This window comes from Mesoplodon densirostris, chromosome 9 (genome assembly GCF_025265405.1).
Source record: "Mesoplodon densirostris isolate mMesDen1 chromosome 9, mMesDen1 primary haplotype, whole genome shotgun sequence".
Lineage (NCBI taxonomy): Eukaryota > Metazoa > Chordata > Mammalia > Artiodactyla > Ziphiidae > Mesoplodon > Mesoplodon densirostris.
This window is the reverse complement of record NC_082669.1, coordinates 43,963,161-43,981,634: the sequence shown is the minus strand read 5'-3', so window position 1 is coordinate 43,981,634 and position 18,474 is coordinate 43,963,161. Positions and strand designations below refer to the sequence as shown.

At 36.9% G+C, this 18,474-nt stretch overlaps 1 protein-coding gene across 1 annotated transcript in view; it reads right to left on the bottom strand.

The window, feature by feature from the left end:
* Nucleotides 1-4,315: 4,315 nt before the first annotated feature.
* Nucleotides 4,316-18,474, bottom strand: part of ANKMY2 (ankyrin repeat and MYND domain containing 2) — a 35,143-nt gene continuing 20,984 nt past the window's right edge. Inside the window, exons 5-10 of the mRNA XM_060107634.1 lie at nucleotides 17,916-18,076; nucleotides 13,627-13,841; nucleotides 12,697-12,832; nucleotides 8,486-8,614; nucleotides 7,320-7,449; nucleotides 4,316-5,546 (exon numbers count right to left, since the gene is read on the bottom strand). Of these exons, the coding sequence (XP_059963617.1) occupies nucleotides 5,362-5,546; nucleotides 7,320-7,449; nucleotides 8,486-8,614; nucleotides 12,697-12,832; nucleotides 13,627-13,841; nucleotides 17,916-18,076 (956 nt within the window). The 3' untranslated portion in view covers nucleotides 4,316-5,361. The remainder of the gene's footprint in view (nucleotides 5,547-7,319; nucleotides 7,450-8,485; nucleotides 8,615-12,696; nucleotides 12,833-13,626; nucleotides 13,842-17,915; nucleotides 18,077-18,474) is intronic.

Below are 18,474 nucleotides of genomic sequence, written 5' to 3'. Positions count from 1 at the left end.
AAACTCCTACCCCCAACATAAAAAAAAAAAACGCACTCCTCAATACTAGGCACTTTTTGTTCAAGAAAGAAGGGCTACTAGTGGCCATGATTGGAAAACATTGTATTAAATACCATTTGCAGAAGAGCACAAAACAGAAGACATGATCCTTACTTAAGTAATCTAAAACTCTACCAAAATGGAACACACAATTGAGAGGGTGTTTTCAATTAAGTTCTTAGTTTTAAACAACAAAGACCCATTCAAATGGGCTCAAGTGAAAGCACATTTATTTCAGGATCCATCAGATGATCTTATAGCTAAGAAACAGAAAACACTGATACATAGATTTGTGGAGGGTTGTGGTTTCAAGCTGAGGCTCTGGAATCAGACACATCTAGCTTAGCTCTTCCACTTAGCAGTTATGTTACTTGGACAAGTTAGTTAATCTCTAGGCTTTGATTTCCTCTTATTTAAAATAATAACAATAGTTACTTCATAGAGTCTCAAGGATTAAGTTAGATCATGTATGTAACATGTTAGGTAGAGTGGCTTTCTCAAAGAAAGTGCTCAATACATGTCAGCTGTTAGAGTTGACCCTTGAACAACTTGGGTTTGAACTACTTGGGTCCACTTGTATGCAGTTTTAAAAAAATAAATATGTAGCACAGTACTACCCGCTCCACAGCTGGTTGAATCCACAGATGTGAAACTGAAAATATGGAGGACTGATTGGGAAGTTATACTTGGATATCGAGGAGAGTGGGCACCCCTAACCTCTGCTTGTTAAAGAGCAGTTGTGCCTGTTAGGAACTATACCTACCATCATAGACTGAATGTTTGTGTCCCCTCAGAATTTTTATATTGAAATCTAATTCCCAATGTAATAGTACTTGGAGGTAAGGTCTTGGGGAGGTAATCAGGTCATGAGGGCGGAGTCTCATGAATGGGATTAGCATGCTTCTAAGAGGCCAGAGAGCTAGCCTGCCTTTTCTGACATATGAGGACACAGCAAGGTGACCCTCTGTAAACCAGGAATAGGACACTCACCAAGAACTTGACCATGCTGGATCTCGAACTTCCAGCCTCCAGAACTGTGAGAAATAAATGTTTCCTGTTTCAACCACCCTAATCTATGGTAATTTGTTTTAGCAGCTCAAACTAGGACACCTGGTCTATTAGGGTTCTTCAGAGGAACAGAATCAATTGGGTGCATGCCTATATAGAGAGAGCAAGTTATTTTAAGGAATTGCCTCATGCCATTGTGGAGGCTGGCAAGTCCAAAATTTGTAGGGCAGGCTGGTGTAGACTTGAAATTTAGGTATGATTTGATGTTTCAGTTTTGAGTCCCAAATCCACAGAGCAGGCATTTGTTTGCTGAAGCTTATTTTTGTCTGAGGTTGTTGGTGTTTCCATGTTGCTGGCTTCTTCCGCCTCATATCTGCTATATATGAGGCAAAAAGAAAACCCAGAGAAAAAAACAAAGGGTCATTGCCTGGATCCTGAGGGGCCTAGCCAATCTGCCCTCTTCTGATTATTTTATGTATAATGTTTAGGGTTTTTAGTTTTACTTAGTATGAGGAATAAGGAAAAGTATGTCTACTCCATCTTCGCAGAAGCAGAAGTGTTCAGATTTCTTTTTTTAAACGTAGTTGAATTTGTTTCCTTTTGTGGCTTCTGAGTTTAGTGTCCCATTTAGGAAGAACTTCTTCATGCCAAAGTCATTAAGAATTTTATCATGGTTTCTTCTGGAATTGATAATTTTTTTCACATTTAAATGTTATCCATTTGGAATCATCTTGTGATTAAGTAGTTTTATGTGAGTTTATGAACTAGCTAGCTACATTGCCCTGAATTGATCAATTACACAGCTACCTGATTTATTCTAGACAAATTAAGATCACCATTTAAAAAGATGCCTTTATTGATTTATAAAACTAGAACTTAGTCCTTAAAGGCCATAGAAACTAGGCTAGATCCACCTTTTGGCTGGGGTGGGGGCAGAATCTCCTGTTTACCTGCTAAAGTAATTATTATGAGAAGAAATCTGCTTTTTCCAAAATTAAGATCTTGCTTTTTGTCTATGCAAATGATGCTTTAATATCACCTTAGTTTACATAAGCATGCATTAATCTCTATACAATTTCGAGCAAATAAGAGTTTTTCCAAAATAAACATCAGTAAAGAGATGCAAAAACACCTTGTACTGAGCTTCTTTTCCAACCAAAATAACTATAATCTAATCCAAAACTTGATGTGCCTTTGTACTTTTTCTAAGAGCATATAAATCTCAAAATTTTTAATTTATGTGCCTTCATTTTCCTTTGTTATATTTACATATATTTAATTTTTGAAATTTGATCCCATTTGTTTTCTAGTTGTCACAAGATATATTACTAATTCTTTGTTTCTGATTTATAGAAAGCCAGATGAGAAATTTGCTCATGTAACCAAACTCCATAAACCCAGTGTAGACTGTGTCAGAGCCCAGTGGATTCAACATTTTCCCCTCCTTTTAACCCTCTCTTGTCTGTCTGCTCAGTGGCTACATTCTCTCAGGTACCTCTACATGTCAGCTCTAGCAGCTCTGGAACTGAATCCCTGTAATTTATAATTGTCCCAAGGGAGAAACAAACAAACAAACGTCCTCCCTCTTTGGCTTCAGGAATGTAAAATTTCTGAAAAGTATTCTTATTGGCCTAGTTGTAAACCATGAGGACTGGAAGACATCTACCTCCCGCTCAAGAAGGGGACTGATTTGCTTCAGAAGCAGGGGAGATGATCCTGAGAAGATAAAAACACTGCAAGAACATCTACTTTAAGAATTTCTATTAAGTTTAATATCCAATAATATTAAAACTCAAGTAAACTCATATACATCATGATGACTAAAATCACTCATCTGTTTAAGAGCCTAGGGATTATCTACCACATCCTGTAAAATAATGGCTTGTCTTCAGAGCTCTATTATTATCTTACATCTGCAGAGAAACTACAGTGATGGTAACATATTAAGAGAGTACAATGTTGTAGTCAAAACTGCAGACCTTGTTGAGTTCTGGTTCTGTACTTTTGGATACATTAGTGGACCTCTTTAGACTTTAACCTCCTTATCTGTGTTATGAGGATAAAAATAAAGTCTACTTCATGGGGTTGTGAATATTAAACAAGATAACTTCAGGGATACAGTAACTTTCAGTGATAGCTATTATTACCACCTATTGGATCAAAAAGCAGAATCCAATTTCCTAATAAACCCACTGGCTAATTTAATATTCTATTACATCTGCTCTAAGTATGACATATTGGAATAGTAAGGCTATTCTTATCCTTTAGGTCCTATTTTTATTTGAGAAAAGTTTCTTGATGGCATATTGAAAAACAAAACAAAACAAAAAAATGGGTAACACCTGTTCTGATGGTGTTATAATGGAAACATCTATTTTTGGTTATTTATGACAAAGGAAGGGAGTATAATGAGAACCAACCTCATTTCTCTTAAATCCCATTTTCTGACCACCCCTTTCTTGAAATACATCCATGGAAATTTTAATATTGACATGGCTTATATCTAAAGTTCTCTTTGTCCAATTGGAAAGTTACTATTAATGCCAGTTGTAGCTGTGTTAAGAGTTCCGATTCATATTAGCATTCATTTCAATGAAGGGAAAATTACCTTTACGTTGCCTCATCTCTTGACTTTCCTATTCCCTTCTGCTTTTTCATAACCTTCCATGCTGTCCAAAGACAGGGACCATGATGATACCACACACCCAGAAAATAATTAGAATCAGGGAACTCAGGTTAAAAAACATACTTGTGGAAGAGGAAGGCCTGGGAGGACTGTTTTTCTGGTCAAAATAAATGTTTATCAGTGTGTAGATTGAGGTACCTTGATGAGTGAAGGGAGGCTCGTCATGATTGACAAGTTCAGGTAAAATCTGCCTGTAGAATTCCTACCCACTTAACACTTAACAGTGATTTACTCACATGAAGTCTTCCTAGAGCAGCATGGTACAGGGTGTGCAGATGTATGTGTTGGCACTGGTAGAAAAGTAACTGAGTGTAAGGAAGAGGAAAAGCAGCAAGACAGAATAATCAGTGAAGTGAGGCGAGAATTCTAGTCATTTTGATTTGCAATTGTGAATATTAAAATAATTATACTGTGTTCTCCGGTATTTGCTAAGTTTCCTAAAATGTTTTAAGTTCTCTAGTATTTCTTTAATATTTGCCACCCTCTACAGCAAAAAACTATGAAACAAGATGTGAGGTGGCTATATCAGTAGGCACAATTTATTTTACAAATCAACACAAGAAACTGAAACACAGCACTATCTTCAGATCTCATACTCTAGCTTTATTTAAATACTCAGACACTAAAAACTGATGCCAGGACAGTCTATAAATGACAGTTACAAATCAGTTTGTGGACAGGAAGAGCCACATGAAAAGCTTACACGAAGGTAAAAGCCTTTCAAGTGGAAAATGGCACATGAATTAGTTTTATAATAATTGTGGACACAGTATGTTTAGCCTTTGTTTAGTTGACAATTTCGTCAAACATCTTTTTAAATGCACATGCTGAGATAACTGTGGCTACGCCTTAGTTCCTCCTGGGGGATTTGACATTTCTGAAGGTACAAAGACTGTAGATAAAACACCACTGCAGGAACTATATAAAGTTCAGGCTGCTCAGGATAAATTCTATAGAAAAACTACAATTAGCTGAACTATGGCAAAGATCCTTTAACATGTAGCTTTTCTTCATTTCATTGCATCTTTTTTTTAACATCTTTATTGGAGTATAATTGCTTTACAATGATGTGTTAGTTTCTGCTTTATAACAAAGTGAATCAGCTCTACATATACATATATCCCCGTATCTTCATTGCACCTTAATAAGTAGAACTTCACTATTGTAAATGCTATTTATATGCATTTTATTTACATATAAGTTATGATTCTTTTAACTACCCATCTCTAGGGCTATAAAATTTTTCTTTCCTAAAAATCTCCTCTCTCCTACAACTGTTCTGCTTGCCTCTTTGTTTCCTAAAGCCTATATTTCTTCTTTAAAAGGGGATTTATTTTCCTTTGAGAACAACTGCTGGGAAGCCTGCCTCAGAAAGGGAATAGAAATGTTTCTCCTGTATTTTGAAAAAAAATTTTTCTCCATAGGAAGATCTGACCAATTATTGAACAGAATCAGTAGGAAATTAGGGCTTGGTAGACAGAGCTTCGGTGGAGAGCACGTATTCTATGAAATGTGGAATCCTGCCACAGTGCCACGCAGGTATGGAGGCTAGGAGGACACAGTCTCGTGAGTTGTCCAGCTGCCTGCCAGGGTGAGGACTGTCCACGCTGGCACTTGTGCTCCAGCTCTTACTCCTCAGACAGCTGTGGACCTACAGGAGCATCCTGTAAGCATTCCAGCCCAGCATCGCTCTGAAGAGATTCTCTCTCCCCTTCCACAGGATCTTTAGGATTGCAGTCCTCCTGGGAGATTCCTGTTTCAGCCTCCGGCTGCTCTTCATTAACACAGTTAGAATTGACATCAAGTTTGCCATCTGATAAAAAGAAAAAAAAAAGTCATTTTGTTCCTACCGTGTGCTGGACACTCTTCTAAGTACTTTACGTGTATTCAATCATTTAATCCTCGTAACAACCACGAGGCCAAGTATTATCTCTATTTAATCATTCTTTTACAAATGGAGAAACTGAGAAGAGAGGGGTTTGTTAACTTGCTCATAGTTGCACAGCTAGGAAAAGAACAGAACTGGCATTTGAACGCAGGCCTTGAAATCAGGATTGCTGACTGGCAAAATCCACATTCGAATACAGTTTTGCCATGAGTTAGCCTGATGTCCTTGGTTAGGTAACTGCCTGTACAAGGCTGTTTCCTTATCCATAAAGTGGGGCATAATAAAGCCTATCCTACATTTGTGGAGAATAAAGGTGTAGAACAGTGTGTGATATGGGCTGATGTCTAACAACCAGGAGTTCCCATTCTACTGATGGTCCTCCCATATGGCTTCTCTAGTACCTGTCAACATAAAGGATATACAAGTTTGGTTCAGAAAACAGGAGAACGCACAGCAGTCAGAAAGCCTGACTATTCTCTTAACAATTTATTTCTAAAAATTTAATTTTGTATGAATTCAGCTTTGTATGAATCATCCGTTCCCACTAGTAGTGTTTCTCCACCAGGTGGTAAAGTGGATACAGTCCCTTGAGGGGTGGAGATGGACGTGCTTAGTATCAGAATCACCTGGGCAGTGTTTTCAAACTATCACTCCCCAGAATGTGCTATATATCCTATGGGTAGTGTGGGCGGTTCTCTTCTCCAATATATGAATCATTGCTCAAGCAACTCACTGTTCCTGATGAAAATGAGTCATATACTTCAGGATGGAGGGAGAGGAAAAATAATATGGAACTCACTGCCCTCACACTTGTAGATATTTAATTTGTTCAAGTTAATTTGTAATTTATAGATTTACTCTGTAATTTCACCTGAAGTTTCAGTTAAGACATTTAAAGGCTTCCGACCTTAAAATTTTTGGGTAGCCATTAGGGGAAATTTAATTATTTTTGTATTCAAAGACCTTAAAATACTTTGTGAGCAAAATATAAGTAACAACTCATTAAGAGTGCATGGTTCTAGGGCAGACTCATGAGTCATAACGTAGAATGTGGAATAAACAACATTCCTCAGAATTTTTTTTTTAATTTAATTTTATTTATTTATTTTTGGCTGCATTGGGTCGTTGCTGCGTGCGGGCTTTCTCTAGTTGTGGTGAGCGGGGACTACTCTTTGTTGCAGTGTGTGGGCTTCTCATTGCAGTGGCTTCTCTTGTTGTGGAGCACAGGCTCTAGGTGCACAGGCTCAGTAGTTGTGGTGCGCGGGCTCAGCAGTTGTGGCACACGGGCTCTAGAGCACAGGCTCAGAAGTTGTGGCTCGTGGGCTCTAGAGCACAGGCTCAGTAGTTGTGGCACACGGGCTTAGTTGCTCCGTGGCATGTGGGATCTTCCCGGACCAGGGCACGAACCCGTGTACCCTGCACTGGCAGGCAGATTCCTAACCACTGTGCCACCAGGGAAGTCCCATCCTCAGAATTTTATGTCTTTCATTTTCTAGTGATAGCTAGGCTGACTACAGTCTTGTACATTATCCCAGGGACTCAAAACAGGGATACATTTAAGCGTGATCCTTATGTTGGTTAACCCCAAGCTTCCTTGGTCCCCCGAGAAGACTCAGTTCCTGTGTGTCCTGTTTTAATATCATTGATCCTTCCTTTCCCCACTGACCAACAGTATGATCTTGGTTTTTGTACACTTACTGTTCTCCTCTTCACTCTTTCCTTTGGCAGCCTCCAACTGTTGTTTCTCATAAATGTCCTTGAGATTCTTACAGATTTTCTTATGTGCAAACCAATGTGTTTTCTGGCAGGTTTGATCGCAATATATTACCTGAAGGCAATTGTACGTTTATTTTCAAGAGGTGTAATCGCATAATTTTTCAATTAGGACATTCAACCAAGTACTGTGCTGTAAAAACGTTAACTTCTCTATGCTTTATTTTAAAGGACCTCCTGCTGGTCCAAGGAGGATGAGAAACACATGGAACACAAGTGCCCCAGCCAACCCCAGACATGAGAGAAAAAATAAATGATTGTTGTTTTAAGTAAAATATTTTAGAGTGTTTTTACATGTGGCAATAGTTAATCAATATAAATGGTCACATTTAATTCTCACAACTGTAGCCCGATTTCACACATAAGGAAACTGAGGCTCAGAGAAGTAAGTAATTAAAGGAAATGAAACTGGAGAAGTAGGTTATAGCAGAATATGATAGGTTACAGAAGAATATGCTGAAGAATTTCAACCTTAAAAAACGAGGAAATTAACATAATCTATAGGGTAAAGTGAATGTATAGATGCATGCATGTGGGTGACATTTGTATGTGAGAAGAAGAACCCATTCAGATATGCCCTTTATAAAGATAATTCTGACAGAAGTGGGTAGTAATCCAGAAAGCTTAAAGGTTGGTGACAGTCAGAAGGGAGTTGTAGTTTTACAAGGAAGAGTTAATGAAGAGATTGTAGTTAAAGTCAACATCAGAAGATTTAAGACTGCATATTTAGAATTGTTCCATTGTAGGTTCTCATATCTGCACCAGTCTCAGTCCCCTATGGATACTTTTTCTCTTGTTTTCTCATACTGATTCATTCATTCATATTCTTTCCTTTTTGGGGGTAGTCAGCATAGAAGCTGGGCAGCCTGGGAGTTTGACAGAAGGTAGACAGGGCACAGAACTACATTTATCCTGTAGTTCTCTTCCAAAATGATTTTAAAATATTAGATGCAATACTTTATATCTAATGGATTAGAATTTATTAGAAAACAGACGTCAACTTTTACATTTACAGAATATTAAAACTCAATTATCAATTTGGATGAAATCTAAACCAGATGTCAATGAACTTAAAAGAACTTCATTCTTACCATTTTGCACACTGAGCATCTTTTACTTGCTCCTTTTTCTCCACAGGTAGTGCAAAATTCAACATCCACAAAACCCATCTGACCAGTGATGGCTTGGGTAAGTACAGAGAATGCAGTGGGATCAGAACCCTATAGTGGGTTAGAAGAGGAGGAAAAAAACCTCTGAAATCACCATCGAAAGACTACAGAGAAGACACGTCAAGAACAAGAGACAAAATTATTAAGGTGAGAGACTGCACAGACTATGACAAAATGATAAATGCCTTTCTGAGTACACCTTTTTCTATACAAAGTACACGGCAGGTAAGTCATGGATCCAAATATTCAGAGAGAAAAAAATTGGCCTTATTCTAGAATAAAAGTATTTTTTCAATTAGGATTATTCAGTAAGCACACAAAGATTTCAGATATATGACAATGAGCTCAGAGTGGAATTTCCTTCTGAGAATTAAGACAATATACATATTTTGAGGGACAATTTATAGGGTACATCACAAATGTTTATCTTAATTCTTAAAAGTTTAGTGCAATTTAAGTGTTTTAAAGACTTTAAACTATTTACTTAATGCTGGTCTGCAATTCTAAGAGTTAAAGATTATCACCTTTTTTACTGAAATGTTCCAAACTCTTAAAATTAAAAAGACACAGATGTGATTGCATTAGGGTATTAAGAAAAACCAAAAATATGAAAATTATCACATGGCTACTGAAAATCAGAATGGCTTGCTAAAGAGGATTTATGAAATTTTTTTACATGGGAAATTATAAGGGCAAATATTTATCTGCCTGGGATAATGCTAGTAAGACCTATTTGAATGTTTATCTGCCTAGCATAATACTATTAAGACCTATTTAGAGCAATTACGGGTATTGAGCTGTCTTACCTACTCAAAACAGTTCTTGTTTCTGAGTTTTTCAAATTTGCTTCTTTATTCCCAACTAAATTTTTGCCAATTTTCATAATTTGAATTTTCATTTGCATTTTCTTCCTAAGTTTATTTGTTTTAATATTATCAATTTTACACAACAGAGCTTTACAAATACCACCTTGGAACATTGTTTTACACTGTACTCATTTTGAAAACTGCCTTACTCCTCCTGAAAACAAATGATGACTGAGTTTCCTTTCACATTCAAGGGCTGAGAATTCTCTTTTGGAATGAAGATAGTATAACAGTGAGAAAAAAATAGTGAAATAAAACCTCAGATACTAGATATAAGTTAATAATTTCATAAGGAATGAATGTCTATGGCAGTTGTGCTCGTAAGAGAACTTGTTAAAAATTCAGATTGATCTATACTTTCTAAATTAGAATCTCTAAGGATGTGGTCCATGTACCTGCATTATTACAGGTAATTCTGAAACATACTAAAAGTTTGAGAATTACTGGTACTTAAATGTTACAATGAACACTTATTAATCTATAAAATTATTCTGCCTCAAAAGTAGAGTATTTGATCAGACAACAGTCTGGCCCACAGAGTATGATATATTCAACAGATTTTACAACAATTACATGATTTTTTTTTTTGTAAAAGTGACTGAGACATGTTCAAAATCTCCCCCACAATAGGACTTTTGTGGGAGTCAGAAAACAATGACATTCTCACAGATGTAAACGGAGGTAAAACTAAAGGATTTTTTTCTAGAAGTATGGCTGTTAATGTGAACTATTGCTTCAGAAAAAAATTGACGGTACAGTAGAGTAACCACATGAAATCTTTCTTGTCACAGTTGAATGACAAGAATTCTTTCTTGCTGTGCAAAATCTTGTCATCTACTTTGTTAAATAAGAATCTATTTAGGCACCAGAGCTCCGCCTATAGATGATATTCAGCCTAAAAACGAACAGGATGTTTTATTCAATGTATCCTATAAAATCAGAGACATTAGCTAGCCTTCCAGATGTTAAAATATACACTGTCAATTGAGAAAGCAAAATATCTTTAACAGTATCATCTGTTACAATGCTGGAGCAGCATTTCTTAAGTGTAGCCATGCCTCACACTTCCTGCTGAATTCTGTCACAGGTGGAAGCCAGAGTTCCGCAGTAGGCAGAGGGAATCAAAACCCCTCCATGAGGGCCCAGGCATCAGCACTGTCAGAAAGTACCATAGGGGACCCTTGTGGCAGCCAGCCGTGAGAACCACCATGTCATGGGACAAGCTTAACACTGCTTCAGAGGCTTTTGAACTTGCAGGATACCGGAAGCCATTAGGCAGTAAACAGTGGCTATCTGGGACACTCACAACCACAAGCATTGCAGATAAATAAAGTTTTCCAGAGAGCAGAATATGTAACTCTTAAAGAACAAAAATTTTTAAAGAGAGAAAATTTTCTAAATTGCATTAAATAAATACTATCTTTTTATTGATGGCTCGGATCACTAGGATAAATGTCAATCATACACCATACACTCTAACTACATTATTTTATGATACAGGGTTAAAATGGATTGTTGAGCCTTACATTGACCTGCTTTGACTTTTTAAAAAATACTCCAGGCTGCTATTCTTAGTTTTTCTGTTTTCTCCCTTGAAGGTACAATGTCAGCTACACTTGTTAGTGCTAGAAATATCCCAGAGCAGCCACTATTAATTGCTTCTCTGATAGCCATTCCCCCAACTCCTTACTAACAGAAACATAATTTTGTCAGAGCAGCAGTGTTTAGACCAGCCAAAAGCATTTCCCCAGAATACCCATTTCTCCAAAATACTCACTTCCACCTGTGCCACTAAGAGCACAGGTCAGCATGGGTTTCAGGGAAAGCTTATGTTTTCCAGCTACAGACCGATTTCCTTTTCTTGTCTGCCTAGGATAGGAATGTGAGCTTGGAGGAAGAGCATGAGATGCCTTGCAACTCTGAGGTCATAAGCATGTGTATGATAATCTGTATGGCTAAAGAATATCGGGTGGAAAAATAGGAAAGTATTTGGGTCCCCAGTCCATTTCTGAGCTACTGTGCCAGATCTGGTCTGCCTACCTTTGGGCTTCTGAGTATATGAGAATAAATAAACCCTTATCTATTTAATTCATAGTTGGCTGGAGTTTGATATGCATAGCCAAAACACATTCATAATTGATACACCAACCTCATAATTTGCTAACTTTAATCTTCCAAAAGCTTAAACACCAAATAGCCAAGCATATTAAAGAGCAAGGGGAAAGAATCTCTATGTGAAGTTACGGAGAGCTCTCAGGAATAAATCAGTGCATGAACTTCATGAGATCATCTTGTCTGCTTAGGTCTTTCTTCTTCTATGGTTCTGAGTCGGTTAAGTCAATGTATAAAGGAGCACCTGGAACCCATTTTTAGTCCGGATTTTTCAGACTGAGAATGATATAACAGCCTAGAAAAGGCAGAGAAGAACCAACATTGCCAGATGGAGGGAGGAAACCAGGAATGGGAATAGTGTCAGGATCAGTTTCTTGCCTAATAGACAAAGGCTGATAAAGGATTTGATTGAAATGCGTAAAAGCATAACGGGTGTAGATAAGGTAAACTGAAACCTGTTCAAAATAGGGAAGGCAGGGAGTGTCTTTCATACTACTTAAATAAATATATGACAAAAGGGCAGTAAATAATTTAAAGAATAGATAATAAAGTTAAAATTTACTTCCCATAACCGGCAAGTATAAATAGATTTTTTTTAACGTATGGAAAATGTATAAAATCAGAGGCATTAAGGTAGAGCATAAGAAGCTGGGACATCCTTTGAGATTGTTTAGCAGGACACACAATGAGCCTTCTCATGACTTATCCTCTCACATCCCCTGACAGGAAACCATCAACGCAGACATTCAATTCCTACTTTCATCTAGTATGGGATTTTGTACTGGTTTTTCACACACTACCCCTGAACAAGTGTGGATCTGTATTACATAGTGGATGTGTACCCACCATTAAGGTTTCACAGAGGCATTAAAAATGTAAGTATCCACTGTAACAATCTATATTCTGACATAAGGATATACTGTTTATTAAACCATGAACCATATAAATGGAAGAAGAGGATTGAGAGAGGGGAAATGGATAAACAGAAACAGTGTTAACAGGCAAACCTATCTCCACGTTTGCTTCTGAAATTTTTCTAAAATAATAAAGAATTAAGTCTTTATTAAATAAATAATGCTAAAGAGAACATGACTTTAATTGTACAAAATATTTAGGTCTTACTCATAGAGTTAACTTAGTTGCGAAGAGCCTTACAATTTCAACAGGAGCAATGCTTCGCACCAGCTGCTGGAGGAGTGTAGCTTCACAGTAAGGAAATTTTCTGATACTTTCTCTAATGATCTTTTCTTGATATATTGGAAAGCCATCAGAAGGTCGGCCTTTTAACAAGCTGAAAGATATTTTTTAAAAAGTAACTAGAGTTACTTTTTAAAGAAGTTGAATTACTAAGCATTTCCTCCCAGCTGAACCCATGAACTTTGAGTAGTTTCTTCTTTGCTGTGTGAGATTTCCATTGGGTCTTCACATCATGAGGATAGACTCAATTCAGATTGCTGCTCTACCTGCACATTAGGCTAGGCCTTATCAGGTTTAGGGGCTCAGAGATGTATTTATAAAAGTAACCCCTGACATAAAACATACTAAACACTATTATCAGATTAGCTAGTTACTTATTACCATGTCAGTTATTTGTACAAAGAATGAAAACTCTCATTGAGTTACACCCTTCTGACTTAGTTCTCTTTTCTTAGTAAAACTATCGGAGAATTTGACCCCCCAGGGGTCAGAGAACAAGGGTAACACACAGCCCTCCCGGGTACAGAAACAAAGATACATTGAGCACCATTGTGAATCCAGAGCAGCAATTATGGCATAAGCACACCTATCCTCAAATTTGGACTTGGGCTGCTTTCTAGCTGTATGATTTTACACATGATATTTAACCTCTCTAACCTTCAGATTTCTCACCTATAATTGGGGATAACAAAAGCACTGTTGTAAAGAGTATAGAATGGAATAATCAGTTTAGTAATGAGTGCCCCTTGTTTCTTACAGATGAAATGTGATGTCAACATTAACATCTGCTGCTAAAATGTTTAATTTTTAAATCCATAATGAGATTTCATATAATGAAACATTATCCATTTGATTGTACTTTATACATGACATGGGAAAAAACAGTACCTTTTGATCAGAGTGTCCAATTTATTCTCTCCGTCTTTTAAGAAGTTGATACATTTCTGAAAGATACAGCTGATATAATGCATTTTCATAGCCAGTACTTCATTCATGTCTCTTTGCTTCATACATTTCTCACAAATCAAATCCATCACCTTGTAGCATTTATTCAGAGCTGCTTCTTCTGCCAGCAGAGGATTCTCATTTATAAGCATCACAATCTAGAAAAAATCCCAGTGAGCTTAGAAATTCCTTGAGAGATTTTCCATGTACAAATTAGGTAGTCAGTTTTGATTACCAAATAAAGTCTTTCTTATGGTCACATATTTACTGTGTTAATTTAAATTAGAATGCAAATTGCCACTGATCGAGTTGTAAAACATACAAAAGGACCCTGACATTATGGAATCTCTTGAATTCTGTGTATCAGTTATAGAGTGATTTGCCGTCCAGCTAAACTAGGGTGTTAGTTGGCCAGTAGTAATCATGGTTTCACTATCTCTGTTAAAAGCACTTTCACTAAAGATAAGCATGGCATATTTGTACACCTTTTATATATAGAATCAACTAACAGAGCAATCACTACTTTTAGTTAACATTACCAAGTGTTAGGATTTCATGGCTAGGAAAACCACAATTCTCATTCATTCTTGTTAATTATAAGGAAATGAAGATTTTTACTGACAAGACGTCTAAAAATAAAAGGTGTGTTACTTACTGATTGACTACATTTCTCTTTGGAAATTTTCCTGATATGCTTCTAATCACCAATGCGAATAGGTCAAAGAGGAAAGCAAAAATAGCTTTAAAAAGGGATTCTAAGAGAGTTATCCAATCTGATGCATTATGGGTCCCACACTTCCCATATATGCCCAGATTAAGCCCAAATTTAGTGTAATAAGGAGTATTTTTTTTTCTTTATTGGTTGTGGTAGGCTTTCATAGGACAGCTGTAAAAATCCACAATGAGATACAGTAATGTAAACGTGTGTAACATAGGCACAGCTGTATTCTCAGAGCAGAAGTTCGTTCAGTATTTGTTAACTTACGTGTTACAGCTAAATACCTGTCCCAGGTAATCTTAGGAAACAACACGTAGCAGATTTCATGAATTAGATCCTTTTCTTTAGACATGAAGATAATTTGTTAACTTAAGTAAAACCCATGCTGAGCTTCCTACTTGAAAATTTAACATATATTAAATGTTCTTGTTAAATTAAGATTTTTTTACTTATTTTTGACACTACTAAATTGATATATAACCTAGTATTTTACTTAAAATATAGCACTCAATAACAAATTATTAGACTTCATGAAATAAGTATAATCAGAATCCTTATTGGTAACAAGTTTGCTGAAAACTTTCCCTACCGTAATATATATCATTAATTACCTGTTTATATTTCTGCTGTCAACTGCAATCACTTGAAGCTGTTTGCTCAATATTTTGTATACAGCATTTGTAATCAAAGGATAGGATCTAAACTTACATGTAAGAATTCTTTAAAAAATCCCAAATAGAACCCAGATTAATGATTGATTTTTTGTTTGTTTAAGACATTAGACTTTATTAAATATACAGCAGTACACACAATAAAAAATGATATATACCCACAGCTCAACAGTGAGCTCACTGAAGCATTTACATAGCTGCACACAAAATAATAATATTTGAATTAGTTTCCTTCCTTTAATCTCTGCAGCATTATAAAATAATAAATTTATTATAAAGGGAATCATTAATTACTGAAGAGGAATAAATAAATTCTGGGCTTAAAAATCATGTTAATAATCAAAAGATAGGATCACTTGCACACATCTGTTTCCTAATCACTTAGAGACTCTGCTAAACTCTATTGTCATTTTTCCTGTGACTCTGTTTTTCTCCATTATAATGTCTGTATTCTGGGCATTAGCACAATTCCCCAAGTCCCTGTTGAAAGCAAACATCCTTATTGCTATAGCAGCCACTTAACCTCCACGCAAATGTATCTGTGTTAGGTACAGTGCAGCAAAAAGGTGCACTGTTGGATCGAGTGTTGTACTGTGCTTATTTTAAAAGGTCTTTGATTTGGTAAAGTGGCTATTAGTTACTTTTTTACAATAAGCCCTATGAAGACCTGTGCCAGCTTGAAAAGGGGTAAAGCAATGAAAACGGGCCACCACAAAAGCAACTAGGCAGCTTTTATCTAAAGTGTGGATAAAAGAAAGGTTTTCAAGTGAATAGACTGTTTATACGTACAAAAAGCAAGGTGTGGTCTGAAGGAAGGTACTATAATCATAGAATAGTCTCTCTTATAAGACCAAGTGCTCTAAAAAATATAATGTAGTCTATTTTAGTTTATATACCTTTACAATTCGTCTGTATAAATATACCCCTAGTCAAATTTTCTCAAAATATGTGCCTTTAAAGATAATTGGAGGTACAATAATTCTTAGGATATTTAACCCTGAGAAACTAGGTTCTGTGCAAACATCAAAAATTACTCCATAGACTCAATTATCACAATAATTGAGATTACTGCAATCTCAAAGGGTGGACACAGATATAAGACACAGTGAATCAGATACATACAGGAAACTTCTTCAAATCAATCAAACCCAGAATATTCTGTAATGCTCAGGCCAGAGGGGGAATGACAAGGGCCTTGTAAAACCACACACGTTCTCTACATTGAGAAATACTGTATCCCTGGGAAAAATCCTGTCTTCCCACTCCAGCTAGCTCCACTCCTAGTAGAAGAAGTGCCACGGAGAGGGACTGTTTACAGGAGTCCTCTCCTGTGTGTGCTGGGAGGGAAAGAAAGACTGAAACAGAAGAGGCTAAATATTTTTTAGAGGTTAAATTCTAAGTCCTATAAAATCTCCACTAGAAACACAAACACTTGATTCATGACTGAATTTCCTTTTTGCCCGATTAGGGTCATCAGTGTTGCCTCTAGCGGTTCTTTCAGAATGTTAAGTAAAACATTTGAGTTTTGAAAAATAAAAACAGAATAGATACCACTTGTCTGTTGTATGGGAAAGGATCTGCTAGTCTGTCATCTCTCTAGATGGTCCAGAAAATTAATTTGGGTGAAGGGCCACACGAAAGGTATTTTTTGATTTGTTTGTTCCTCGAGCTTCAAAGACCATATGCAAAGGGATGTAGCAATAAAGTAATAAGATTATACACAATTTGGAACTTGAGTGTTAGTTTTCAAAAGAGTTACTTTATGAGAGCTGTCCACTTATTTTAATGACAATCAGTATATTCCAGATTCTTTTGTAAAAGACAAAGGAAATCTATTTCACTACATTAACACTTTGTATTAAGGGAAAACTTCAATTTTTGACCCAACATACTGTCTTGCTCACCAAACAACTCTGAATTACTATCAAATCTATACATTATGAATGAAGACGTATGGTAGATACTGAAGTTTGAAAAAAGACAGCATCATTGTAGCACACATGGAGTTTTATGTGATGACTCCCTGAAAAAATAATATTCATTTGGATCAATTAAAAAAAAACAATCAGTTTATAAACAAACAAAAAGGTCATATATAAAACATGAAGAAAACAGCAGTGGAAATAGTTCACAATAGCCCTTGAAGCTTCCCAGTTAAGCCATTTGAACTTCCGGGTTGGTCTACTAAGTTTGAAAATCTGTGTGATTTGACTATTTACTAGAAAAAGTATATCACTTAAATGCATCAAATACGTACTTGCATGAAAAAAAATGTGTTCATTATTACATTTCAGAATACTTCCTTGAAGGATAATTAGCATAGTAGATGCTGTTGGTTTCCCACCCAGATTCTCTTTACCAGGCCTGTGTACCAGGTCCCTGCTGCTGGATTGTTGGCTGCTGTGGGCTCGGAGCTGCTTCCTTCCTCAGGGAACTTCCTTCATCCAGACAGCCACCTCACTTGGCACTATCTGGGAAGCTGTCCTTTCCCTCTGGGGACAGACCTCAGCCAATGACAGACTGACATATGAAAGCCTGGCTCCCTTGCCTCTCTGAAGCCATTAATGGTCCGGAGCTCATTGTGAGATGAGGTGGAAGCTAGGCTTCGGCTGAACCCATCTCTTTGCCTAGCTTTTCCTCTTGCTCTAGGCTGTGTCCCTCACTCTCTTCTAGATTTTTAAACGACAGCACTCCTTCACTGTATCAAGTGAACAAGAGAGCCTGTCACAAGCTTTACATCAACAAAAAGCAGCCCAAGACAATTATGATACTATGTACTAAGAACTGTTTAAATTCTGAAGCAATATTTGAATAGAAAGCAAATACAGTAGATGCTGCAGTACCTTGACAGGATGAAGATTTGTTGTGGTGATAATTTTGTGCAGTGGGCTTGCCAACTTTGGGGGCAGCCTTGGCTCTTTATCCAGTCCCTGGGGTTTAGTGTAATAATCCAGTTTCTCTCGAGGAAAGAAATTGTTGATTATAGTCACACAATCATGTTGACCTTTTAATAGAAAAATAGGAAATATATAATTGCATTATTCAAAATAAGACATTTTCCATTTTTTTATTATGTTATTCTGTTTTCTGATGTAAACATGCATCAACATCTTTAATTTGTAGGAAAGGAGAGTAGAGGGGGAGGAGGAGAGGTAAAATGTCCTGGGGAACATCTATAAGCATGCTTTGTGATCAAGAAATAATCTCCTTTTTTTTTTTTTTTTTTTGCGGTACGCGGGCCTCTCACTGTTGTGGCCTCCCCCGTTGCGGAGCACAGGCTCCGGACGCGCAGGCTCAGGGGCCATGGCTCACGGGCCCAGCCGCTCCGCGGCATGTGGGATCTTCCCGGACCGGGACACGAACCCGTGTCCCCTGCATCGGCAGGCGGACTCTCAACCACTG